This window comes from Leuciscus leuciscus (assembly GCF_965113295.1).
Source record: "Leuciscus leuciscus genome assembly, chromosome: 18".
NCBI classification, from domain to species: Eukaryota; Metazoa; Chordata; class Actinopteri; order Cypriniformes; family Leuciscidae; genus Leuciscus; species Leuciscus leuciscus.
In genome coordinates, this window is record NC_138742.1 from 11,918,729 (window position 1) to 11,946,611 (window position 27,883).

The window sequence follows — 27,883 nt, forward strand, 5'->3', positions numbered from 1 at the left end:
ATGCGCGTCCCTCCTGTTTCTGATGGCCGGCGTCAACATGGCGGCTTTGGAGTGAGACGCATGTCTAAACTTTGCTCTGACAATTGATATTTTGCCTCGCGTACATTGTTTACGTGAAAGAAAGCCGTCGAACAAAAAATGTCCCGCCACAGGAATGTCCGAGGTTATAACTACGACGAAGGTATATACGGGAAATATGATATTTAGCCGCTTTTATCTAAAGAGGCCTGTATGATTGCTAGTTAGCTGGTTTATTTATACAGAGTCCAGTGCTAGAGATGATGACAGACTGCTGTCGTGTCACTGTATCAGATGGTAACAGCTGGACTGTGCACCTGGTAACCAGTTCTGTGCTTTTAAACTCAAATATTTGCATTTAATTGAAATCACATAGGTGATCACAGATCATCCGTCTAGTATACAAATAAGACAAAAGTAACAGCTGGATTCTTTCTCTTGTTAAGACTCATAAATTCACTCTATTTCTACTCAGTATTAGTGACTTTTGACGTTCACTTTTGTTAATAACTGTCCCATCTATGCTTTTCTGTTTGTTGATGCAGTGGAATTGCTTTAACTGTAACTTTCTTTTGTGGTTTGGAGTAAAACAGAATTGTCTCAATTTCTTCCTTTTTTATAGACTTTGATGATGATGACTTGTACGGGCAGTCAGTGGAGGATGACTACTGCATCTCTCCTGCCACTGGTTTGTGTTTTCATTAAAGTTCCATGTGATTTAAAATAATTGTGTAAATTCCTTATTTTTAGTATTTCCGGTCATTTTGATCAGTCATAAATCACAACTGCAAAATGTTCCTAATGTTATTTATGTTTTTTATTTGACGATTGTATATTTATTATCATTTGCATTTAATGTTTTGCCTTATATTGGATCAAATGGAAAAAAAGATTGTGATTTGGTTCTACTCTTATGTGACCCAGTGCAGTGCCATTTATAAAAGTACATCTTTTCCCCACCAGAAAAATTCCCCATACTTGCATGCATTCACATGTTGAATCATGGGATAGTTCACCCAAAAATAAGTATTCTGTCATCAATTACTTGTGTTGTTCAAAACCCACAAGACTTTTGTTCATCTTCAAAATCAAATGAAGATATTTTAATGAAATCTGGGAGATTTAGATCCATTGAAAGTCATTTCACCCAAAAGGTTGAAAACATTAATAAAAAGATCGAAAACAAATCCGTATGGATCAAGCAGTTTAATCCTAGTCTTCTGAAGAGACACGATTGCTTTACGTATATGATGAACAGATTTAATTTAGGATTTTACTCACATATAAACATTGAACATAGCCTACAAAGAGTACTCAAATGTGGTAATTGGAAGCTCAAACTAGTTGTTTGATGCATGAGAACAAATCTCATTTGTTTTTGCGGAAGCTCAAACTCAAAGGTGCTCTACGTGACGCATGAGAATGAACATATAGATGCATCACAGTTTTGGTTGAATGCACAGTTTTGGGTGAATAGACTTGTAACGGAGGAACAGAAATTTCCAAGATTTCACAAAAAATATATTCTATTGTTTTCTAAAGATGAACAAATGTCTTATGGGTTTGGAACGACATGAGGGTGAGTAATTGATGACAGAACTGACCCTTTAACTGTATAATATTGATGTTCATTTTTGTCTGTTATGGAGATGTTTGTGAATTCATGTTTCCATAGCCGCACAGTTTATCTACTCACGTCAAGACTCAAGGCAGGCTCGACATGTAGAGACCGTAGAGGAGGCAGAATATGAGGAGGAGGAAGAGGAGATGCCAACCTCTCCAACCATCACAAGCACACTAGACCCACTAAAGCAAGGTACACACTGACTTTATGGGTTAAGAGAGGGGTTAAGATGGTCACTTATTCTAATGACTATCTGGCTAGTAAGTTTATCTAATTTTATCTTTAATATTTTTAAAGGCAGTGCTTTGAATATAGAGATGTGAATTCTCAAAGGATTTCAGAGGGCTGACAGTCTAAAAGTTAGGCCTATTGGTGTTACAGTTTTGTATCTCTAAGAAATGTCTGATTAGGGTCTGGTGGACTAACTCAGGCTAACCATCTTCCTCAAGCCAGACTAAAAATAGTTATTGGAATTTAAGCACATTTACTCCGCCATTCAAAAGTTTGGGGTTGGTAAAATTTTAAATGTTTATGAAAGTAGTCTCTTATGCTCACCACTTCTGAATTTATTTGATCAAAAATACAGTAATTTTGTGATACAGTATAACTAATAACTGTGAAATTTTATTACAATTTAAAATTACTGTTGTATTCTACTCTAGTATTCATTACTCCAGTCTTCAGCGTCACATGATCCTTCAGAAATCTTTTTAATATGCTGATTTTGTGCTCAAGAAACATTTATTATCATTATCAATGTTAAATGTCTCTGCTTAATTTTTTTGTGGAAACTATGACACATGCATCCTTGCTGAATAAAAGTATAATTTTTTTAAAGAAAAAAAATCTTATTACACTTTGACTTCAGAGTTCAGCTTTTCAATTCATGTCAGAAAAGAGCGAGCGACCAAGGGTTTCATCTTTAAAATTTTATTAAAATACCTTGTGGAATTTACCATCAGAGGTTACCACCCCAAACCTTTGAAAGGTAGTAAAGTTCAAACTTAAACAATGGTGTTTTTGTACTGATGTAATTGTTATTACATCAGTCTAATCCTTGGTGTTTGTCAAAAATGTTGACACATTCCATTAGGAATATGTATTGTATTAGATTTTATTAATATTAATATGTTTGTGTTTGGACAGGTCAGTTGTATTCCTGTTTGGATCACATGAGAGCAGTACTAGGAGACTCAATTCCAGACTCCACACTGACTCAGGCAGCTCTTAAATACGACTGTGACCCTCACCGGGCCCTTGATTTCATTCTAACTGAGGAGAACACCAATACACACGCCCCTCCTGCCAGAACCAACGCACAGCCCGAGCCTACCACCACAGCTGCACCACAGAAAGGTACACACACACACACCCTTCCAACCAAAACCAGAACACACCAACCAACAAAAAAAAAACTACACACCATTAGACAATTTATAGCACATTAACTACCCAGAACACATCTGTGCCACTTCCACTTAAAAATGTGCCCTCTTATGTATTTTAATCCAAAATGAAAATGAAAACCACTCCAGCAAGACCACAGATAGTTAAAACACAAAAAGTTGGCATGAGGTCTCAGGGGAAAATGTTAAACTCCAGGGTTTTTCCAAAACTGAGGAGAACCAAATTTTTTGTTGTTGTGTTTCAGTTTCAGAGGCTATAAATAAATGCAAGTAATAAAACATTACAAATTATTTATAAAAGTAATACGGCTAACTCTGATATTTATTATTATTTGTCATATTTGTTATACATTTAAGACAAACAATTTTCTACTTTACCGTTACAATTTATGTATACAATTTAAAAATCTAAGATACAAATTTTTTCCCAGGCTTCAACTGCTAACTTTGTTTACATCCACCAGACTGAGTTTTTATTTGTTGCTGTTGTTGTTGTTGTTTTTTAGCCTTAATTTTACCATGTATAACGTATTGCCTTTTTCTTGCTTTCTCTGTGGCTAACCATTGATCGCCTTCCTCATCCTCTCGGTTGTACTCTCTGACTACAATTGGCCCTCGTAAGGTAAGGAGCCTTATTTTCTCCATCACACGATAGTATTAAGACTGTATCAAGTGCGCATTCAGGCAAACCCCTGAAACGAGACGGCGGTCAGTCTTACAGCCTCAGTGATCTGTTAGCCATGCCTGAACCAAACAAGATCATGCCTCCTGTTCTAAATCCTCCCCCTGGTCTGGGGAGTTTGACAAAAGGCCATTTAAAAGTGCTTTCAAGTCATAATTTGGGCAGTGATGGAACTTTAGGACAAAGTTCACTCGCCCAAGTAATAGCTCAGCATGAACAGAAGTGTACAAACATTCCTCCTTTAGTTTCTTCCACTGGTGTCTCATTGGATTACACAGCTCCTCTTACTACTAGTCCTTTTGGTTCTTTTCTTGGTTCTACCCCCCCACTTTCTGCAGTTCTATCTCAGGGTCCTAGTGTCCCACCTTTTCCCGGTTTGTCTGTTGGCTCTGGGGCGTCTCTCTCTTCTGGTTTCTCTTTGGGAACCTCTGTCCCAGCTGGTCTGGGTGTGACTTCCTCCTCATCTCTTCTAACCTGCTCTCTCAGTAGTCTGGCGTTGCAGGATTCCCAGCGGCCCGCCCCTCTTCCGGTTTCTTTAGGAAGTTTGAGATCTGTCCTGCAAAGCAGTGGGCCGTTGGGAGTACCTGGGCAAGGGAAGAGCTCTGGAAGCCTTTCATTGGCTGAGCTGATTCAGGAGCACCAGGACAGCAGTCCCAAACTCTATGACAGTTTACCAGGACTCCAAAACACCCAAAATTCATACATTACTGGTACACAAAACAATACGCACATCCAAAAGCTTATCAAAACACCTGCTGCAAATGCTCCTCCGGGGTTTTCAGAGGCACCATCCCTGTCTGAACTCATGTCCCAGAACCAAGCGTCACTCACATGCACTGCATCTCTCAAGAGTGAAAATATGTCTAATCATCAAGCATTGAAAAAATCAACAACAGCATTACCTAAGCCCCGCTCACTAAGCTTAAATCAGAGCGTCGATCTTAGCGCACTTATCTCCCAAACATCTCCTGACAGTCGCTCGCCAACCCTTTTGAGTTTTACCCAAGTCTCCGCTAGTAAGAAAAAACGTGTGTTTGCTAAACCGTCAATTTTTGCGTCCGCGTTTTGCATGTCCGTGAGCAGCGAGAAGAGTCTGCGCAGTAGAGCAACGCATAATGCTTTCTTATACAGCAGACAGATGGAGAGAGTGAAAGAACGAGTGCAGTGTCTACCTCTCCATCACATCACCCCGTTTTCTTTCGACACGCCCTCTCCGGATGACGTGGTCAAGGCAAATCAGAGAAAAGCTTTTACTCGAGACTGACTTTTTTTTATTTTATCTTTCAGGACCATTTAAAAAATCTTCCAAACAATCAAGTTTTGAGACTCAGGTTCATTTTTACACAAGATTATGACATTACAGTTTTGCCCATAATCTAAAGAAGCGATAGATATAGATTAGTGTTAATAATTTTAGGAAAATATGAACTTTCAGATGTTAATCATCGATAAGCACTCAAAGGGCTGTACATTTGAGCCATGAAATTATTATTGAAAGAACTGAGACTTCTATTATATTACATTCCCCATATAATTCTTTATACTTTTGTATTTTTCAGATTTTATTATATTAATTTACAGCTAACCATTACACTGAAAAGTTGTAAAGGACTTTTCGTTCAAAATGTCACAACCTCAGATAGTAATATAGTATTACTTTTAAAGTCGTCTTGTTTTCAATATTTCATGTTGATTTATTTTCATATTTTCACTTTTAAAAAATTAGTCATTAGGCTAAATGTATATTTTTGTACTTGATTGTGTAATTTTATGACATTTTGACAAATTATTGATTCAATTCTAGAGTCTCTCTACATAACGAAAAAGAAAATATAGAGTAGGAGCAGATAGAGTGCAAAAGATAAAAGAAAAAAACAGCAGATTCTCTCTACAGCTGGTTTGCTGCCATTTGAAATGAGGTGCAGCGCTGGTTTACCACAAACACAGAAAGAGGGAAGACATTTGGGTTTGGGGGACACCTGGAGTTTTTCCTATTATGTGTTTTGACACTCAACACTGTAAAAGTGTGTTTTATTTATAATAATTAATGTTTAACAGACATTTTGTTAATTGTTTTTTCAATTTTGATTGTCCGCTGCATTTTTAACTTGTTTTAAAGCACTGATGTGGCCATGGGCCTGACGTTTGTACATATTCTGAAATAAAGATTTTCCAGTTTCATTTCTGCGATTGATGTTGGAGTGTGTGAATATATGGGGGTGGAGGGGAACTTGTTGAGGCTGTGCTTGTTTTGCTCTCCTTAAAGGGTGTGTTAGCTTGTGGTGTTTATCATTTACGTGTGACTGTGTGTGTGTGTGTGTGCGCGCACATATGTACATATAAAACAGAGAGTCTTTGTGGCCACATAAAGGTGTTAACACACCCAGAGCAAATTGGAAGAGATTTTACAAAGGCTTTGCTTTCATAGTGGTAGACCATCCACTATGGGAGATGATACACACATGCACAGATCTAAAGATGGACTGAAAACACACACACACACACACACACACACACGCCCCTGCATGTGCATGTTTAGATTGGCTTTGTTTCCTCATTGCGCACTGACCTAGTGTCTAAAACAGTATTATCCTGATAATCACTTAAAAAGAGTGTGTTCTTTAGGACTGTTGGTGAATAAGACTAGTTAAGCCTACATAAACTATAAGATTTAATTAAGAGACTAAATGTTCTGGCCATTTAATCACTGACTCTTCTTGTTGGGTTTAAATGTTTACTGACTTTCTTCATTGAAATGCATCCAAAATTACTAGTGGTGCTAGTTATTAGTACTATTGTTTATACTTAGAGTTAGATATTTGAACAAACTACTTATCTTAAAGATTCTAAAAATGAAAATGATTTATTGCACCCTCATGTCGCTCCAAAACTATGTGGATTACAAAAGAAGAAAATTTCAACTGTTTTTGTCCATGTATTGAAAGTCAATGAGGTCCAAAACAACATTGGACCCCACTGACTTTCATTGTATGAACAAAATAAAACCTTTTTTCCAAAATATCTTCTTTTGTGTCTTACAGGTTTGGAACAACATGAGGGTGAGTGAATGATGACCGGATTAAATTTTTTTTGAGAACTATACCTTTAAGTAATAAACTTGGATGTGTAACTTTACCTTCACAGTTTGTGCTACACACATGAATGATACTTCAAATCGTACAGTTTGAGGAGAGGTGTGTTTTTGCATTTCTAAGAAATCAGACTTATTATTTTGCATTTGGTGGACAATAAACTGACAAAAATCCCATAGACTTAAATTGAAGGAGGGACCTGTGCCATATCTAAAGAGCAGAATACCCTTAGCAACAGCATAGCAATGCCCTGGCAACCACCTGGATTACCCTAGCACCTTGATGATGAGTTTTGCATAGGCAAACATCCACTATTTTCTTCAGAAAATGTGAAAGCTTTTTTTTTTTTTTTTTTTTTTTACTGTTAGGATGCTTTGACTGCACACACTTTGTAACTTTCCTTCTCGCGCGTGTTCTTGTTAACTCTCTGTTTGCCGAGCAAAGCGTGGGTGAAGGCCTGCTTTTGAAAAGCATGAGGCAGCTCACCTTTAACACTTTCTGTCTTCAACTCCTTTTTGTAAATCTCTTTGCCGTCTGACCACCTCAAGTCATCTATCCCTTTTTCCCCCTCTCTGTTTTCTCTGCCATTTTTTGCCACCCACACAGGAAAGAGTGACTGGTTTACAGCTGGCCCTGTTGCTTCTCTTTGACGTTTTCTCCCTTTTTTGCACTTTGTGGCTTTTGCAGAAATGGTGATATGTCATTGTCTCAGTGCTTTGAGTCGTGCAGCACTACATAGATTGGTCAGAGAGCGAGAGAGGGAGGTGATTGACCCTATTTGAGAATGTGAATAAAGATCATTTGCAGCTTTTCTCCTTCTCTGTCAGACTGTTTCTTGATTTCTCATTCTTTGTTCTCCCCTTAATACTGTCAGTAGAACTAGATGATTTCACTCCTTTAGACTGTGAAGACTTGCACAGACTTCGTACACGATAGTCTACATACCTATTTCATTTAGCTTAAAGAAAGACATAGAATTGATTAAGTTTGTATTAGTGGTGTTTGCTAAGTTAAGCATCGTAATTGGAGTTATAGATTTGAACAGATCCCTAAACCTAAGAATTGAACTTTAGCACGTAACTTGACCTGAATTTTTTGTGCTACAGAGATGAATGATGCCTCAAATCTTGTGGCTTGGTTCTGATAACTGTGCTATTACTTATCCGAATGATTAGGCTTGTGTTTTTTCCCCACCTGGGGACGATAAAATGGACGATGTATATCTATTATCTAGGGTACCGAATATCAAAGTCATGGCTGGTTTTTACTTGGTAAAGTAAAAAACTGTGTAGAAATAGCGTAAAACTGCTTGGATTCCGACCGCCATAGCAACACCCTGGCAACCTCTTAGAATACTCTAGATGCAACATAGCAGCAAGCTAAAAACAACTATCACTGTGTCCGAAATCGAATACTTCCCTTACTATATATAGCATGCGAAAAACAGGTTGCCAAAAGAGTAGTATGTCCGAATGCATACCCTGTGTCCAAATATGCCTACTTCCAAACTATATAGTATGCAAAATCCGTATGTGAGCCGAGTAGTATGTCCTAATTAATAGTTTTCATAAAATAGTAGGCGAAAAGTACCCGGATGACCTACTAATTCCAGCGAGTTTCTGAAGTGTGCATACAATGGACACTTTACTATCCCATGAGGCCACGGGAGAGGATTTATGAAAGGCGGTTAAGTGACATAACTGACCCTGGTAGGTCATATGTAGTGCTAGGTATCGAGTTCGATACTTTTAACCAAATTTCGATACATAAGGGGTTAATCTCGTCAACGTCACTGAGCCAATAAGCATGCAGCATGAATGACTGTTGCGAGGCATCAAGGAAAAACACTAGTTTACGCCAGTTACTCCCAGAGACGTTGCCCACACGTGAGGCTGTAGTGTGTAAGCATCCCAACCCCCATAGATGTAAAGGATGTGGAAAAGATCAAAAGTGTGTCTACATTTCACCAGGCTCGATGCCAACAGTGCGCAATGTAATATTTGCAACAAGATAATTGCTGCCAAGACCGGTAACACAACAAACCTAATGAAGCACTTTTCAGTGCACGGAATAATCTTAAGAGCAGAAATTTGCTTCGTCTTCGACTGCAAGAAGAATTGGAGTGCGTCACAAATGAACCAAAGCTCAGCGTATAGGCTTCTTGCCTCACAGACATGAGAAATAGGCATATAGAAAGTTTAAAATGTCTACTTTTAAATGAACCAATTCAAATCGAAAAGATTTTTAAAAATGAATTAAATTACATTTTTAATTGTTTTGTAATAGCTTACACAGCACAGGAAGGCTTTAAATTAAAGTTACAAAAAAATGTCAGCAAGTGATATCTCTCTTTTCTTTGATTGATGACAGATGACAGCAGGTATATTAGGCTACTGTCACTTTAAGAGCTTATGCACAGATCCAGTATACCGTTACACAACATGTGATTTCTCTCAACTATTTATGTTAAAAAAACTGGCTGTATTTAAATGAATATTCTAAGACAGGCATTTTGACTTTATTTTTTTTTATCCTCGAAGAAGTCGTCAAATTGGTACTCGCGATCTGTTAAAGCGGCTTTATCAGAGCGCAACTTGTTTAGATCAGTGGGGCGCGCTTTTGGTGTGATTGCAAAACCTGCGGGAATCAGTAAAATTATAAATTATTTAGAACCGGAAGCGTTGCACTATGGTTTGCAGAATGTGGAAGTAAGTTGCACAAATACCCTATTCAAGCACTATTGAATCATAGCGAATGAGACGAGTGAGTGAGAGGAGGCGGGTGTGAGACAATTCACCATCGGAAAGAGAAGAGAGGGTGAGAAAGCGCAGCTGGTATCGGTCTATGGATACTGCAGAAAAGGAGCATTGGAACCGTTTCAGATATTTCCGTATCGATACATATCGAAATATTTATATTATTTGACAACACTACATACTACCCATATTCATACTATATAGAACATTCTTTTTTTTAATGGTTGTGAAGTTAATTCAAATGTAGTACCTACTCAGTATGCGATTTCGGATGTATGTTTCAGAAAGAAATATTAGAAAAAACATTATAAACTCAGAAAGTTACTGCCCTAGAACACTCTAGCTATCACCAAAGTCCCTTCAAAGACAAAAACGAATGTGACTAGGTGGCCGCTAGAGGTGTTCTGAATCTGATTGGTTGCTCTGCATGCTTGGGAGTTCTGAGTGTTTACAGGGAGTCGCTAGGATCTCCTAAATCTGAGGGATTTCAGAATGTTGCTATGCAGTTGTTGGGGTGTTCGAAAAGTTGCTTACAATAGTGCTGTTAGGATGTTGCAAGGTTTTCTTAAAATCTAGTTTTAATTAGTATTGTAAAGATGGAGGTGTTGGGAAGACTGTCCCATTCATGCAAACTTGTAGGCCTTTGTCAACCTTTGCCCTTCCCTGTTTATGAAAGAGATTAAATGAGTGCAATGTGTGATGCATCTGAATGCATCTGTCTTGTTCATGTATTGTTTTCAGCAGGTGTGTACTTTAAGGGCAAGGCCGTATGTGAGAAAATCTGTAATAATGTGTGAGATGTCATTGTGAACTGGGCATATCTGAATGGTAGTAGTAAGGTGAGTGTACGGGGATTCCCCATAGTTATTATGGGACATCCGTGCTAGACTCAACCCAATAAAAATAACTGATATGGAAAAGAAGGGGATGAAAGATAAACTGAAGGGATGATAAAGTAGATTGTAAGTGTTTTGGAAAGAAGACCGTTCCTCCTTGGGTTTTTGTATGGGTTTATTTTGTTTCCTGCCAGGATTTGTAACACTAGTGCCCCCTACTGGAGAACAAATGTCCAACACGTTTGACTTTCCAGACCTGTTTAGTTAGACAACGTGTTAAGATGGAAGTAACTTTTATTTTTAGCAAATTCAATTTATTATTTGAGTTTTATTTTATTGCTTTCTGTTAGTGTGATTCTATCACTGTTGCACTATTGAATTTGATTCATACTGTACAGCAAACAAGGGTTAGCGGGTAATACACAGATCTAGAAAGATGGAGTAAGAACTGAGTGAAAGATGTGTGTACAGTCACTGACTGCAAGTAAAGGAGATGGTAGATAATCAGGTAGGATCATGTCTCACTGGTGTTTGAATAGGCCTGGATCCGTTTTGCTAGGAAGAGCACATTTACATATCCTGAAGGGTGTGTGTCTCAGACTTTTTTTGTGCTTCATGTAGACTATTTTTCTACCTGTTTTTATTGTCATCACAGTTGAGTAATACTCTTTTGAACAACAGCCGACACCAAGTCAGAGTCGACAACGCTTTATTGCGTTATAGCTAACACTTATACGATATTGCCAAAGCATAGAAGATATTTAAAGTGCCGAAATAAACAATACTGTATAGATGCTCAGTAAGATGAAGTAAATGTTACAAATATGGAAAAATAGTATATATACTTTTTTTTTTTTAATAGACAAAATAAAATGGAATTAACAGGAGTGAATTTAAATGGTGGTATATGTAAAATATAAATAATAAATGCAGTGTGGTGATGCATATTAACATGTTGACATGCTGTTACTCACTGTCCCTCGTTTCCCTGATCCATAAACTGATTTATTTTTTTGTTTTTTTATTTGGGAAAATGTTTTTGTATTTTATAGTTGTATCAGTTTTTCTTTTTGCTGTTGTAACTTTGCGAATACATAGCATTGGAGCTCTTTGTCAGAAACGAGTTGAATTTGGCAGCGCAGTGTGTTCTGGCGGCTTTGTGTGTAGAGATATGTTGTGTGGGTGTGGTTTGTGTGTGAAGTGTTGCGAAGTGTGTGTGTGTGTTCAGATGGGAGATATTTGTGGGTGTGGCTGAGTGTGTGTGAGCAGGTGAAGTGCTATCTACATTCCCCAGCACTTCCTGTTCCTGTAACAGGTGTGTGTGTGTGTGTGTGTGTGTGTGTGTGTGTGTGTGTGTGTGTGTGTGTGTGTGTGTGTGTGTGTGTGTGTGTGTGTGTGTGTGTGTGTGTGTGTGTGTGTGTGTGTGTGTGTGTGTGTGTTGTCGCCTTGAGCTCTTTGTGTGTAAAGGGTCCTTGTGGTGTGGCCATAACACATCTGGGGGCTCGTACTGTTTATCTTCATATAATTATTAACGTTGGTTTATATAACAATGCAAATACACAAACATTCTCATGTTATGATTCTTTAAAATTGATCAAGATCAAGGTTTTTTTTAATTTATTTTTTACAAGGTGAGTCAGACATCTCACAAATTCTCCCGAAGATCAGAGTGTTTTTTTCCCATTGTGTTATTTCCCTTGAATTTTTTTTTTATATAAATAAGATCTCCCTTATTGAGTCGTCTTCTCATCCTTTTTGTGCAAGGAGGTTAGAAGGTTCATTATTTTTTACACATTAACCCCCTGTGTGCTGGAAGTGCACAGTCAGTGTGGAAGTGCAAGTGACGTGCCGGAGTTAACCCTTTCCTGGCCAGAGCGTTCGCTGCTCAGAGCGAGATGACTGGCTGTGGCCGTTGCCAGCGAAACGGCTCTACTGCTATGACGAGACCGTGCACACGCTGAAGCCATTTACCTTACAGGGACAGAAAAATGCTCTCTCTCATCCTCATTTTCTTTCATCCCTTCCCCCTCTTTGGCTCTGAGAGGCTGTTTTGGTGCAGCACGGAGGAGTTGACTCATGAATTTCAGTAAGATAGCGAGAAAACGAGGCTCAGCGTATGTCGAGTGCACTGACACACACATCTGCACATCTGAAAATGACTAACCCTTTATACTGTACCAAACAGGAAACTTGACTTTCATAAAAGGTACACTGTCATACATTTCTGAACGTAAGGCATGTCAGATTAGTATTGTACAAAAAAGCTTGCTTTGTGCTAAGAAAGAGAAGGTTTCAAAAATGAAAATAAAAAGCAGAATATTTTTAACCTTTGATCAATATTAAAGTTAATTAATTATGAAATATCAATAATATGAATATTATTGTGATATCGGAAATTTAGTGTGTGCGTATTGTTTTCTACATCCTAGCAAAAGTACGGGACGCTCCAGTGAGTCGTGTGGAAGCGGAGGTTGTCCCTAAGGTTGCCCGGATGACTGTGTCAGGCAAGAAGCAGACCATGGGCTTTGATGTGCGAAGGTAAGCCAGTCGAGGTAATGTGGAAGTGGTTAGCCTGTTAACCTAGTAAAGATATGCCCTGGTAACCCGAACATTGTAGGTTTAAACCTTATAAGGGACGCTTTATGAACTATGATCTTTCACCCTTAAGCAAAGCATGTAACCACACAGCTCACTCCACAGGGGACTGTCCCTGTAATAAGTGCACTGCAACATCGTGACCAAATCAGACACGAGTGTCTTTATTATTCTTTTTTTTTTTTTTTGACCAGACTGAACGCTAGCGAGACAGATTAAATGAACTATTTTAAAAATAGATGATCTTTACAACAGAACTGAACCAAAACTGAACTGACTTCAGCTGAACAACAGTCGAAATACATCATTATCCTGTTATCACTGCAAAGCTGCTTTGGAACAGTATAAAGGTGACTTGACTTGACAGTCACAGTTGCTCACAAGATATTTGATAATATGTGATACGTCGTTTTAGCTCAATATACATTTCTTTTCACGATGGAACCTTTGGATATACGTGCATTTCATGAAGGATACCTTTGAAAATCTTTATTTTAAATGTACAGAAAATTGACCTCGTCTTGATCATCCTCCTGTCCACTCATTGCTGAACTGCTGGAGTGAGCTTTCCTCTCTTATCGGTTCTTGCAGTTACAGTCCTTAATATTACATAATTAATTCTCAGAACCAGGCCAAGTCTTGTCTACCTGCATTGCATTCTGGGATAGCAGAAAACCACAGAGATGGCTGGTGCCTGTAGATTAATCTCACACTCACTAACATTAACCCACAGCCTATCACTCCCTCTCCTTCAGCCACAGACCACACCCGTCAAGCTCAAGAAGAAGGGTGTCGGGGTTTCTGCAGGTGGAGCAGCCAATGTACTTTCATTTAATAGGTTAAGTTTGTTCAGAACAGTCTTTAAGTGACTAAAAGAGGACCTGTGCTAAATTTTTCCACACAATCTTTTTTTCAAAAGATATCTGTAGGTTTCCACTACCAATATGTTGGTATTTTGAGTTTAAAAGGTTGCATATAGATTGTACAGTAGTACTCTACTGTTCAAAAGGGGGTCAGAGAGATTTGTTTATTCTGAAAGAAATAGTTACTTTTATTCGATGCAGTAAAGATATTTATAATGTTATAAAAGATTTCTGTTTCAAATAGATGCTGTTCTTTTGAACATTCTATTCATCAAAGATTCCTGAAAACAATTCCACAAAAATATTAAGCACCACAACTGTTTTAAACTGATGATAAGATAAATGATAAGAAGTCACAGAAAAATCAGCATGTTAGAATGATTTCTGAAGGATCATGTGACACTGAATTAGGAGTAAATGCGCACAACATTAATGTAAATACAATGAAAATTCAGCTTTGATGTCACAGAAATAAATTACATATCTAAATATTTTCAAATGTAAATTCGTTTTTAAATTGTAATATTTCATAATAATATTAGGTTTTTTTTACCATTTACCAAATGTACCATTTTTGATCAAATAAATGCAGCCGTTCTTGAACAAAGCTGTTTAAAAAAAAAAAAAATTTAAAATAAAACCCTGACCCCAAACTTTTCGACAGCGTTGTACCTTTCTACAAATTTCCAATAGACAAAAATACAAAAACATGGGTTGTGGAAATACTGATTGGATTGAATGTCTATCTCAGCCTTGTTTTTGATTGCCTCAAATAAACAGAATGAGGTTTAATTGACTTTAAGATCAAGAAAAATGCTCAACAAACCATCCTAGAAATTCTGAGATGACGTTTGCTTTTGTGTCCCTTTATAGTGCGGAAGAAAATGGCGTTGTTGCCTCATCGGTTCGCAGAGGGCAGAGTCCAGAGGTCACCGCTGCACCAACCACAGAAACCCCATCCAAACCGGGGGTTATGAGTGAAGACTCTACCGCTACGACTCCATCTCGACCAGCTGGAAAGAGCAAACAGCAGCTCAACATCCGTGCCGAACTGGAGAAAAGACAAGGAGGAAAACCCTTACTCAATCTGGTGGTCATAGGCACGATATCCTCTCTATCACTATCCATCCAGTCACATTATCATCCAGTTCATTTTTTGGTCACATTTGAATTAATGAATGTGTGAATGTGGTTAGATAAACAACCACATGTATGAATATAATTAAATAAACCATTTTATATTAAGTAAATATGAATCTTGAACTTTGTTTGTGTGTGTAGGTCATGTAGATGCTGGTAAGAGCACTCTCATGGGTCATCTGTTATATCTTCTGGGGAACGTTAATAAGAGAACCATGCATAAATATGAGCAGGAGGCCAAGAAAGCTGGCAAGGCCTCGTTCGCCTATGCGTGGGTACTGGATGAGACCGGAGAGGAAAGAGACAGGTTGGTCACAAACACTCAGGTGTCATTTCTGTCTTGAAAAATGTTACCCAAACCAAGCTTCATTTGTTCATCATCTGCTCTCTTTCACAGAGGAGTGACCATGGATGTGGGCATGACAAAGTTTGAGACGGACTCGAAGGTTGTTACTCTGATGGACGCACCAGGACACAAAGACTTCATTCCGAACATGATCACAGGGGCGGCACAGGTACTTGCATGTGCTCCTTTAGGCTCAGTTGAATGCAACCAAAAATTAAAATGGTCATTTCCTTACCTTGACCACCATGTCGTCTCAAACTTCCCTGCATCACTCAAGGAGAAATTTTGAATATTTGAAGCAGCAAATAAAGCTTTCAGACATTAAAAAGGACACCAAAAAGTTCCAGACACTATATTTCAAGTCTTATGAAGCCATATGATAGCTTTGTGTGTGAATCAGGCAGATATTTCAAACTAAAAAAGTGGTTCTCTGAAAATCTTGTTAATGAGTGATGGGCAGTAGCATTTATGATTTAATCATTGGATCTTTAATGAGGCAGTTGATCTGGGTAATAAAAAGGCCTGAATGAATCATTCACAGTCAGACTGATTCAGTTCCCAGGTTCAGCTCAAGGGGTTTGGCCACAGTGATAGTGGTTTATAGCTCACTACAGGGGAGAATTACCATTGAATAATGATGTAATTTTGGTCTGTTTCTTACATAAAGCTATTGTATGACTTTGAAAGACAAGTCATATGGACAACTTGTATGATGCTCCAAAAATCATGAAAGCTTCTGTTCCCATTGTAACTGCATGAAACAACAGGGTCCTTTCTTAAGAATTTCTCCACATAAGAAAGGCATATAGGTTTAGAGTGACTGGAAAGTGAGTAAATGACTGAATTTGATCTTTTGTTTGAACAAATACTTTAATAGAGTCCTCTTTCAGGTTGTCCTTCTATTGCCTATTCATGGATTTCATCAGGTCCCTTTCCACAGGTGTATTAATCAAGCACAATGCAGTCTGCATTCATAATCTAGGTGCTTGATTTTATACACCTGTGGAAAGGGACCTGATGAAACCCATGAATTCGTTTTTTTTTTTGCATGTACACCAGTTGACGAGAGGACATCCGATGTCTGTGCTTAATTTCTTGTGCACAGTAAAGTCTCAATGAAACTTGTTCTTTGTGGATTTGGGTGCCACCACCACTAGTAACTCCGTATATGAGTGTGTATGTTTGGATTTGGCTGATACTTACAAATGCAGTGAATGAAATTAGTCACATTGTGCAGGTCGGATTTACTCATTTCCTTTAGTCAGTCTGCTGAGAAAGGGTTTTTGGGGGCAAGTGGGTGTGTGTGTATTGCGGGTGGGTGTGTTTTGGGTCTAGACTATTTCTGTATGATGACGGAAGTTGAAATTGACATGACAAAGCAATATTGATTAGGGGATCTTTAATGTTTTGTGACCCCTGAAAGCTATTACTTAAACACTCTCTCTCTCTCTCTCTCTCTCTCTCTCTCTCTCTCTCTCTCTCTCTCTCTCTCTCTCTCTCTCTCTCTCTCTCTCTCTCTCTCTCTCTCTCTCTCTCTCTCTCTTATTTATATATATATATATATATATATATATATAGACACACACAGTATGTATGTGCGTGTAGGATAATGTACGTCTAGCCGGTTGTTATCACAGAATAAACTCTGACAGATTTTGTATCACCCTGAAGGGGTTTATTTTGCTGTTTATTATCTTATAATCCATTTACGGTGTACAAAACAATCGTCCTGCCAAGATGAACACAGCAGTGATATTACAGTACTATTAATACTGAAGTCCTCCTATTTCATTTTCAATGCAATCGATAAATGTAACAGAGACGCAAGATGGCAGCAGCTGTGTTTTTATGAATCAAGCGAGAGCGAGTCTGCGGTGTGATACGAGAGACATGAAAGACACACAGGCTTCATATACCCAGATGGCCGTTATGTTATTTAGCATTGCTATTTATTACTGTTGTTATCGGGGAATAACACACTTCGAAAGTTGTGACTGACCTATCAGAATCAAGTATTCCAGAGAGCCGTGTAATTGTTTGAGTGGCATTTCGTTTTGACTTTAAAGTATAAGAAGTGTTTGTGTGCGTTTCTGTAATGTTTGGGTGTCTTAGCAGGTGTTATTAGTGATGGATGCTGGTCGCAGAGCGTTTGAGGTGGAGTATGTGTGTGTGTTTTGCAGGCAGATGTGGCTGTGTTAGTCGTAGATGCCAGCCGTGGGGAGTTTGAGGCCGGGTTTGAGGCAGGGGGGCAGACCCGCGAGCACGGCCTGCTGGTTCGATCCCTCGGAGTCACGCAGCTTGCTGTTGCTGTCAACAAGATGGACCAGGTGGGTAACCATGGGGACCACAACAGCGTACAGTAACCACGGCAATGTCAATCATGATTTTATTTATGTCTGAGAACCATTCTTCAATCCCACTCCCACCACTTGTGCTCATCACGTCATGTTCTGTGTGTGTGTGTGTGTGTGTCTGCAGGTTAACTGGCAGCAGGAGAGGTTCCGGGAAATCATCTCTAAGCTCGGTCACTTTCTAAAGCAGGCTGGTTTTAAGGTAATGCAGTCTGTGCACATGGAGGATGTTTATATATTTTTCCCCTGTACATTTTGTACTTTGGTAATCCCCAAAGTGTCTGATCAATGACACATCCAGAAACTGCAATTCAAACCTAAAAAATATAGCTTGCATGTTTTGATTGAATCTGACACAATATCAGCTTACATGCTGATACTTTCAGTCTTTTCTGACTGAAAAAAAAGTTATTTAAATGCTTTTGTGGAACTCAAATTAATATATTTTGTAAAATGTCCAGTGTGCAGTTTTTTTAGCTTGTGATATGATATAGCTTTGTGTGTGAAGCAGATTTAAATTTAAACTATCATTTGTTAAAAATCTTCAAATATTATCATAAAAACACATCAGACCTGTTTGCAGTATATTTTGACATGCCATGTCAAGCAAAAATACAGTATATATTAATATATAATCAATAATAATATATAATTGAGCACAAATGAGATATCACTAAGCACTAAGGTGGATGAGAAAGCAATTTTGGTTTATTCCTTACACAACACTATCGAATAACTTTTGCGCAAGTCATGTAAATTATAAATGACTTCTATTTAAAAATGCTTTTGTCATATTTAGTAAGTTTTAGTAAAAAATTGCTATTTTAATATGTTGGAAAATACAAAATATCTCAGTTTGGGATATATAGCTGATATGTATATATAAAATTGAGAATTCTGTCATTTTTATACTTAACCTCATTCCAAAGCCACCCGCGTTTAATATACATATTTTATATGTGAGAATGAGTTAAAAATGACAGAATTTTCCATTTTGTATAAAATACTCTTCAAAAAATTAAGAGAAAAGAAGATTCTTTCATTGTAATAATGAAATATGGGCTACGGAAGAGAAACTGACTGCAGGCCTCAACTTTTTTTACTAGTTTCAGCTTTGCTCAACTTTTTTCTACTATGTCTAGTTTCTAAAATAATATGAGTGCGATGTGCTTTTTTTTTTTTTTTTTGCAGACATGAGTTTCAAGAAATTTTTAAATGTAAATTCAGTTCTCAGTTGCGGTCCTGGTGCGCTAGGCCAAATATGACATGTCACCCACACCCAAAATTTATAGTTTTATTGTAGAACTATATACACAAATACAAATGCACTAAATAAAATAATTTAATAAATAGCTATTTACAATAAGCACTTAACTCGAATAGCTAATAAATAATAAAATTAACAACTAGAGAACAGGCTGACTAAACTTAGCTTGAAATTTGTACATGGAATTATTCGACATACTAAGATGGATCCTAAATTTCTTTACAATTTAAAGGTACACTGTGTTATTTTATCAGTCAATCGTGGAAGTCTGATGGTTGATGGCTTCTGGCAACATTAAATCCAAGAGAGAAGAGAGTTCTAGAGAAAGAGCACAGAGATTTTCAAGTGCACAGGGCAAAGTTTGAGCGCACATGCAATATCTGAGCGATAGAGCCACGAGACCACTGTGTATTTGAGAGCGCACTTCCAGTTTTGTGCAAGACTGAAGGAAATCCGCCTGCGAGGGGAGAGATCCGTGCTAGTGCATTACATGGATACGCTCTCACGTTACAATAATGCACTCCTGACATTTTTCATGTTGTTTTTTGCCATTTTCTAGTATTTTAGCTTACACATTATCTTTGTTACATTTTATGGATCAACAGAACAATAGATGTTTTTGCAGTGAACTGTAATGATACGTGTTGTACTGTACGTGTCACCTCTGATGTGCTAGCAAGAGGTGTAATTGTGGCCAGTGAAACATTCTGTGGCCTGTAAAATGTGGGTTATAAATGGTTTGGGAATGTAAAGCAACATTTCATGGCCCATTTCCACCTGCAAGTTGATTTGATCAGTCAACAGCACATGCCGCTATGGAAATGATCTGTGCTGGCCATGTGTTACAAATGTGCTTGTCTTTTGCAGGATTCTGATGTGTATTACATCCCTACCAGTGGCTTATCAGGAGAGAATCTGACCACTAGGAGCAAAGTAGCAGACCTTACAGCCTGGTACACTGGGCCATGCCTACTGGAACAGATAGGTGGGTGTGTTTATGTGGACACATTTGTGCAATTCTATTTGCATGCACATATACTATGTATACAGTATAATATATTTGAATATAATGCAAAATATTACAAAATACAATATAATGTAATAGTTGCTTTATTTTTTTTGATAAACAAGGCACATTATTAATAGAGAAGCTTTTTTTTTTGTGGGCAAAATGTTTTGTGTTACATGAGGGTGAGTAGATAATGATCGAACGGTCTGTAGGAGGTGTAACTGTGTCTAAATTGACCAAATCATTTCGGCACAAGTGTTTTTCCCTGTTCAATAATCATACTAAATAATGATCAAAGATTTAAAAAAAAATTCAAAGTGCAAAAATGTCTAATATTCTGCATCATGTTTATACGTTGGAACGGGCACTTCTGTGTTCACGCACATGGATGAGTGTGTAAGTGTAGAGTGTTTTCACAGAAGCTCTTGTCATGATTCTGATCTGATTGGTGGCTGAGCTGTGAGAATTCTCAGCAGTTTTACTTTGACTCATGAAAACCTGATGAGGCAAACAGAAAACCTTCAGGCCACTGCATCTTTCCTCATCTCTCTCCTCCTCTCTGTTTGCAGATGCATTTAAACCTCCCCAGAGGTCAGTGGAGAAGCCGTTCAGGCTTTGTGTCTCGGACGTCTTCAAAGGTCAGCATGGGAACCCACATAAAAGCAAAGTTTACAAAATCTAAATGCACAAATACTGGATTTTATTAGATTCTGTGCAAATACTCCCATGTTTTTTAAAAGAAAATGAATCAAACCCTTATTCTATTAGTGGCAGTTCAGAGATGTTTTATTTCATGATCACCTAAACTCACTGTTTTCAGACCAGGGCTCTGGATTCTGTGTGACGGGGAAGGTGGAGGCTGGCTTCATTCAAACAGGAGATAAAGCGCTGGTCATGCCTCCTAATGAGACCTGCACTGTTAAAGGTAAACTCACAGCAGCTTTATCAATTTATGGAGACATGCATTGCTCTAGCTGGATATGCAACAGCACCCTCTTCTGGTGTTTTCATAAAGCACTGTGATTACTGGTTAATACTGCTTTAGACTTGTTTTAGAGCTTTTTTCCAGTCCTGTGACTGAAATGGATGCTGAATGCAGTAGACATGCACAATTTTGGCATTTGCCAGTGTGTGTGTGTATGTATATATATATATATATATATATATATATATATATATTTGTTTCATTCAAGCAGTAAAATGCAGAAAGAAATCTAGTTTTAAATAGGCATGTTTTCCACATTGATTTTTTTATAACTGAAAACATAGGATAATTATATTTAATCGTTTCCTTGCACCAATATAACAAATAGGGTTGTCGATTTAACACGTTAATTTATTTAATTAGTTATGGATAAAAAATAATGTGTTAAAATCAACACATAACACCGCCCCGCCCCGCCCCGCCCCAGACCTATGTAGGTCATCTGACGGTCATTTCATACAGTTAATGGGGACGTAGTCTCGACACACGTCTCACGGACATCCTGTAGTATTCAACCAATCAAATTGCGACTTCGAAACTCCTGAAGTGTTTCCAGAAAAGTGTACCATATGCATCATGCGTGGGCGTGACTCACGTCTGAGGCTGAGACTAATGGTGACAAGCATGATGCAGGACAACAACTCAATGTGTGATGGAGCCAATAGAATGCATTAATATACCCCTAAAATTCAATATTCAAAATTCAATAGCCCCTGAATGACTTTTTGTCTCATATTTATATCAAATGATATAGTATATAGTAAAGCAATATCATTCAAGCTATGAGCGCAATATCACACGAGTGCTGTTTTTATCCTGAATAGCACGAGTGCAAATGTGATACTGATTTTATACAACAGTTCAATAAATAAGTTACTATTGTTATATTAGACACAATATTGTCTGTTATTGTCAAACGAAAACATTACATATAAAGCCACAGCAGAACGATTGTGTGTCTCTAAAGCTACACAGTGGTGTTTCTGAATGAATTCGCGTTTTCGGGTGAATCAATGATTCAATGGCACATTCATAAAGAGAGCCATTTACTTAATTCCTGAATGAATCAGCCGTTTGAACAAATCAAATGAATGAATGACTCAATAACTTACTCATTTAGATATTTAGTGCCACCTACTGGCAGTTTGTTTCTTATTTAGAATATTATTTCAGTAATAGAATAATAATATCATATTCCATATTAATAAAAAAAAACTATTAAAGGTATAGTTAACCCAAAAATGAAAATTCTGTCATTTACTCACCCTCATGGCTGTTGTAGCCTAAAAATGTATATTTAATGAATTCTATGTTGAATCAAATATAATATTTCTTTCTAAAGCTACTTTTTGTAATGTCTATTTAATGCTTTTCTCATTTAACACAGTAATGACTTTAAATTAACTTTTGGCGGTAATTTCCAAATTTGATGTGTGATTAATTTGCCATTAATAGAATTAATTAATCGCCACATTGTGTAATTATTAGATTAAAAAAATTTAAATCGCTTGACAGCCACAGTAACAAATACATGGTAATAAACAATAATAATGTAAAATGCAATATATAAATATGCAGCGTGCAATAATATGAAATAATATGCAATAAACATGTCTGTTTTTACTAAAACTTTTTAATTTATAAAGCATTTTTGAGTAATGACACAAACAGATCATTGCATAAGAGCTTATCAGATGATTCAATGAAAGGATTTAAAGGTACACTATACATTTATTTATTTTTTTAAATATAAAAAAATTCAAAACATCATCAATCCCTCTGTCTTACCCTAATTCACTATGTAACATATGGTAATGTTACAAGTGTTTATATTTTAGACCTGACGGGATGGTTTTCACAGGAAATTGCATACATGCGTCACTTGCCCGTGCGTGTCTTGTCATATCTGTATAGAGAAAAGTTGCTCCTGCTTCTTTGACGCATGTATGGTGTGAGAGTGGCATATATTATTGGTCATAATGAACAAGCAGCTAAATCTCGAACCTCCGGGAATCACTCATAAAAAAAAAATAAAAAAAACAGTCTCCTGGCAAAAAGAGAAAACAAACAGAGCTTGTAATAAAACAAGAATCAACAACTGAGGGATTTGAAATGTTGTAAATGCGACGCAGAGAGCTTTTAGACCGCAAACTTTTGAATGGTAATGTATTGCCAAGCCCTAATTATTTAAAACATTTATTAATTAATTAAAGGGATAGTTCACTTTGAAATTAATTTTTGGTATGTTTTAGCTTACCTCAAGGGCATCCAAGATGTAGGTGTCTTTTTTTTCCGCAGTAGTTTCAATTTTGATATTTTTAGGTCAAACCGTTCTTGTCTGTCAGTCATATAATGCAGGTCTATGGTCACTGTCTCAAAGAGCATGCACAGAGTCCAAATTAATACAATTCCCCGTCGTCCAAATTAAACAATTCCCCATCGTAAGTACACATTGATGGCCTAAGACACGAAACGAGCGGTTTGTGTGAGAAAACGAACAGTATTTATATAGTTTTTACCTCTTATACACAGCCATGTCCAAGCCACACAAACCGCTCGTTTCGTGTCTTAGGCCATCAATGTGTACTTACGATGGGGAATTGTTTAATTTGGACGATGGGGAATTGTTTTAATTTGGACTCTGTGCATGCTCTTTGAGACAGTGACCATCGACCTACATTATATGACTGACAGACAAGAACGGTTTGACCTAAAAATATCAAAATTGAAACTACTGCAGAAAAAAAGACACCTACATCTTGGATGCCCTTGAGGTAAGCTAAAACATACCAAAAATTAATTTCAAAGTGAACTATCCCTTTAAGTGATGCATCCTTAAAATACAGTCGTCTCTCTCTAGGGATCACTCTCCATGATGAAGCATTAGACTGGGCAGCTGCCGGGGATCATGTCAGTCTAACTGTAACAGGCATGGACATCATCAAAATAAAGTGAGTGTGGAATGAATCACTGGTGTTGAAAGCATTCCTTTCCTTAGAGTATACTGTAATATTGTGGTTGTATAATGTTTTGATTATATTACATAATACTTGATTAGGAAACTTTCTTTGGGCGCTTATGATTCTGTATGATCATGTTTTTCTCTCTAGCATTGGATGTATTTTCTGTGATCCCAAAGAGCCCATCAGAGCCTGCACAAGATTCCGAGCAAGAATTCTTCTCTTTAATATAGAACTTCCCATCACGCAAGGCTTCCCTGTGAGAAAACACTCTCTCTGCGTTCAAACTTCTAGTATATAAACATCTCTGCATGTTTTTATGTAATTCCTTGTATTTTGTGTTTGATTGTCAGGTGCTGTTGCATTATCAGACTGTAAGCGAACCGGCCACTATTAGGAAGTTAGTCAGTATATTACACAAGAGCAGTGGAGAAGTTCTCAAGAAGAAACCAAAGTAAGTGGATGAATGATATGGAATCATATAGTACGTTACACAAATTATAATTTTTTCTTATGTTGTTCCAAACCTATATGACTTTCTTCAGTGAAACAAAAGCTTTGAAGAATGTGCTCTTTTCCATATAACAAATTGCATAAAGTGAACACCAACTGTAAAAGTAGTCCTTGTGTGCTATAGTACAAGTCCTCTGAATCACATATTACACTATTTGTATGATGAACACAAAATACACTAAATCTTTCTTCTGCAGTAGCTCTGACATCTCCTTCACACTTCTGCATCAGTAGCTGTTTCCATCCAAAGTTGTGACTTTACCTCATGTGCAAAATTCAAATATTGCACATAATATTTGCGAAAAAAGCACCGTTTCCATCTCAGATGTTCAAGTGACTAATCGTCACTTCCTGGGAAATTGGCGCAAAATACCTGTAATAAAAATGGAAGTTGCTACAATCGGGGAAGCTACAATGGCTCTTTTTTTCCTACATTATAAATGACGTAATGTTATCTTGCCTTTGGATGCCTGGTGTTTGGGAACACAATCATGTGAGAAGCTTCTGGGAGGGAATTAAAGGAAATTCCAATGACAGACTTTGGCTCATGCATTTCAGAATGATCAAACCAACATTTGAGATGCTGTGCAATGAAATTCGTCAGCTGGTTAGTCGGGTTATCCAAATCACATCCTCTGTTGAGGCAAAGTAACATGACTTTTTTTTGTGCATCAAGTGATTTATGTGGTAAATGTGTTTACATCATAGTTTATGTGCATGTCTCAACTCAATTGAGTGCATACATTTTTTTTAATATACGCATTTTTAGAATTGATGCACATCTTGGCGTATCCATTCAGAATTTTTTTATGGGACATCACAAAATCTGCATACAAATAGGTGGGTGGAAACATAGCTACTGTTGTTATTGTTAACTAAAACTGAAACTTTAAAAAAATACATTTCAGTAATTGAAATAAAGCTAAAATAAAATATAAATGGTAGATGTAAAACTTAAGAAACTTAAATGTGGAATTTTGCTTTGGCAAATAACTGAAATAAGTTAAAGTTGAAGTATTAAAATGATTTAAGCTAAAGCTGAAATAAAACTAAAACTACATGGAAATATAAAAAAATAAAAAAAATAATAAAAATGACAAAAGCACTTAAAATTATTATATTAGTATTTATTAATATTTTATGTATCAAGTAATATTAAAATGAGACCCGTTTACCAAGTTGGTGATTAGCATTGACACAAATAAGGACCAATGGTGTTTGTTGTCATTTGCCACTTTTTAATATCATTTTCGGATGAACCATTCCTTTAACGATGGTTCAGAATGGTGTTTTCACTGAAGATTCATTATCAGTGTAATATTGATACCAGTGCTTTAAGTGGCCCAAAAGAGGTGCCGGTACTCTATTATTATTATTATTATTATTTTTATTTATTTTTTGCTGACTCCCCTCCTCCCCAGGGGTAACAACAACTATATTGAAGGGGTTTTATATACAGCAGTCAACAGACGACCTTATAAAAAATAATAAATCATTTTATTAGTTTGTGGATTTGCTTGAGCTAGAAAGAGCTACTGAACATAAATAAAATGTGCAAAAGGGTATTGAAAAAATACCCGTAGAAAGAGCTACTGAACATAAATAAAATGTGCAAAAGGGTATTGAAAAAATTTTGAACAAAATGTACATGAAATAAATTATAAAACATAATAACATAATAACCATAGAAGAGTAGAACATAAACATGAGTCTTGAAGATGGTTCATTTCTTTACCCTTGAAAAATATACAAAAGCAGATTCAGCAAAATACACAGTAGCCTACACCAAATGAAAAATGAGAAATGCTGTACAAATCATTTTCTTTTACTACTCAGACTCAGAGTCTGAAGCCAGGAGAGCATATTAAGTGTTCATTGTATTTGTATTTTAACCGAGCAGCTATGGTTGCGCGTTTCACACACCCTCTCCGAACCACGTTGAGTTGTTGACACTGACAGCGGCAAAAGCGACGTATGCGCTTTTCACTTGTAAAACTCAAGGGTGTATGGGTAATAGTCTCTGCTCTCGGTGGGACGAATTAGGAAGCGTGCATTGTGAAGGGCGCTCTGAAAAGCGTCAGCGCAGCCAAAGGATTAAAACAGATGTGCAAATGAGCGTACCGGTACGCTAAAAGCACGTTCTGGGCGCACGGAGAGGTGGCGGTACGCTCAAGAGCTATATTTGGAAGTGGCGGTACTGAGTACCGGCGCGTACCGGCCCACTTAAAGCACTGATTGATACTGTATAAATGTTGTGCAGGTGTTTGAGTAAAGGACAGAACGCAGTGGTGGAGATTCAGACGCAGAGGCCTGTGGCTCTAGAGCTCTATAAGGACTATAAAGAACTGGGGCGGTTCATGCTGAGATATGTGGGCTCCACCATCGCTGCTGGAGTTGTCACAGAGGTAAAACACACTACATGTCCACCTTTTCTCACTAAACACATTCCTGTTGCAAAAAGCATACGTCTTGTATTCATCAGCGTTTTTTGATATTGCATCATAAGAATGTGACGCTTGTTAATGCTGATGTTTATACCGTTTTAGATCAAAGAGTAAGGACCAGTTGGAACTGGAAGAGCGGAGAGAAGTGCAATTTCCCCTTTGGAGCGAACACACAAATTGAATGCGCACAGATGGCAACCTGACAGTGATTCTAGCTACAGTTCATTTCATCTGTCTAAAAAGCCCTAGAGTGAGCGTGAATGTGTGTGTGTAAAAGAGAGAATGCCTTTTGTCCCACTCTTCAGCATGCAAAATACAACTGAACTGTAATTCATCCCAAGTTTCAGCTCGAACCCTCCTAATAACACGCAGGAACAGACAGAAAGTCTGTCATTTGCTTCCATTCATTAATTGCGTCGCAACAAACTGAACTCATATTATTTTATTTAATATTTTATTTAGATTATTGTAAATGGCATTGTTTTTGACTAAAATGGCAGCATATAATGGACATTTAGGCTTGGTTCAAATCGAAGGATTTTAAGGTTAGTTATTCTGATTAGTTAAGGATGTGTACATTTGTAAAAGGGGAAATAGAAGTCAATAAACACCACATCTGGCTGCTCTCATCTCCTCCATCAGTTTCCTCATACGAGCGGGACAGTGTGTGAATGAAACCTGCCCTTCCATTGCTGCTACTCAAGTCTTTTCCTGATCTTTAATGGGTCAGTGACACGAAAACAGGAGGATTGAGAACCAGTGGACAAAGGGATATTTCGTGAGTTAGGAGAAACTCATCCGGTGTCGGAAATCTAACAGTAATCGCTTTAAGGACCTAACAGACATGACTCTTACTCATCTGTTTTTGACTTGTTTATTAAGGGGTTTTAATTTAAAGGACATTTGTTTGGGTGTATCGAAGCTGAAGTTGTTTGATCCAAGGAAAGCTTCTTCATCAGAAAAATAAAAAATATGAATCACTGTGGAAAACTTGTC

The 27,883-nt window shown here is 37.4% G+C and overlaps 1 protein-coding gene and 1 long non-coding RNA gene across 3 annotated transcripts; both read left to right on the forward strand.

Annotated features, from left to right (window-relative positions):
• Nucleotides 1-27,877, forward strand: hbs1l (HBS1-like translational GTPase). Of its 2 annotated transcripts, XM_082144594.1 has the most exons (19): nt 1-181; nt 641-706; nt 1,694-1,834; nt 2,789-2,998; nt 3,676-3,756; nt 12,844-12,952; nt 14,746-14,972; nt 15,154-15,319; nt 15,410-15,527; nt 17,539-17,685; nt 17,837-17,911; nt 19,844-19,961; nt 20,555-20,623; nt 20,806-20,910; nt 23,831-23,921; nt 24,081-24,189; nt 24,284-24,384; nt 26,704-26,848; nt 26,990-27,877. In XM_082144594.1, exons 1-19 carry the CDS (start codon nt 139-141, stop codon nt 26,999-27,001), a joined length of 2,133 nt encoding a protein of 710 aa, XP_082000720.1. In that variant the 5' UTR covers nt 1-138; the 3' UTR covers nt 27,002-27,877. The 2 variants fall into 2 exon arrangements, with proteins under 2 accessions (XP_082000720.1, XP_082000721.1); XM_082144595.1 differs by lacking the exon at nt 3,676-3,756.
• On the forward strand, nt 15,534-16,921 carry LOC309480203. Its single transcript, XR_014199569.1, has 2 exons — nt 15,534-16,284; nt 16,418-16,921. It is a non-coding gene; the product is annotated as an uncharacterized lncRNA (long non-coding RNA).
• Nucleotides 27,878-27,883: the final 6 nt, after the last annotated feature.

Coding starts and splice junctions, on each gene's coding strand:
- hbs1l (XM_082144594.1), top strand. CDS start 139: ATGTCCCGCCACAGGAATGTCCGAGGTTATAACTACGACGAAG. Junction 707..1,693: donor CTGCATCTCTCCTGCCACTG/GTTTGTGTTTTC, acceptor ATGTTTCCATAG/CCGCACAGTTTATCTACTCA. Junction 14,973..15,153: donor ACTCAATCTGGTGGTCATAG/GCACGATATCCT, acceptor TTGTGTGTGTAG/GTCATGTAGATGCTGGTAAG.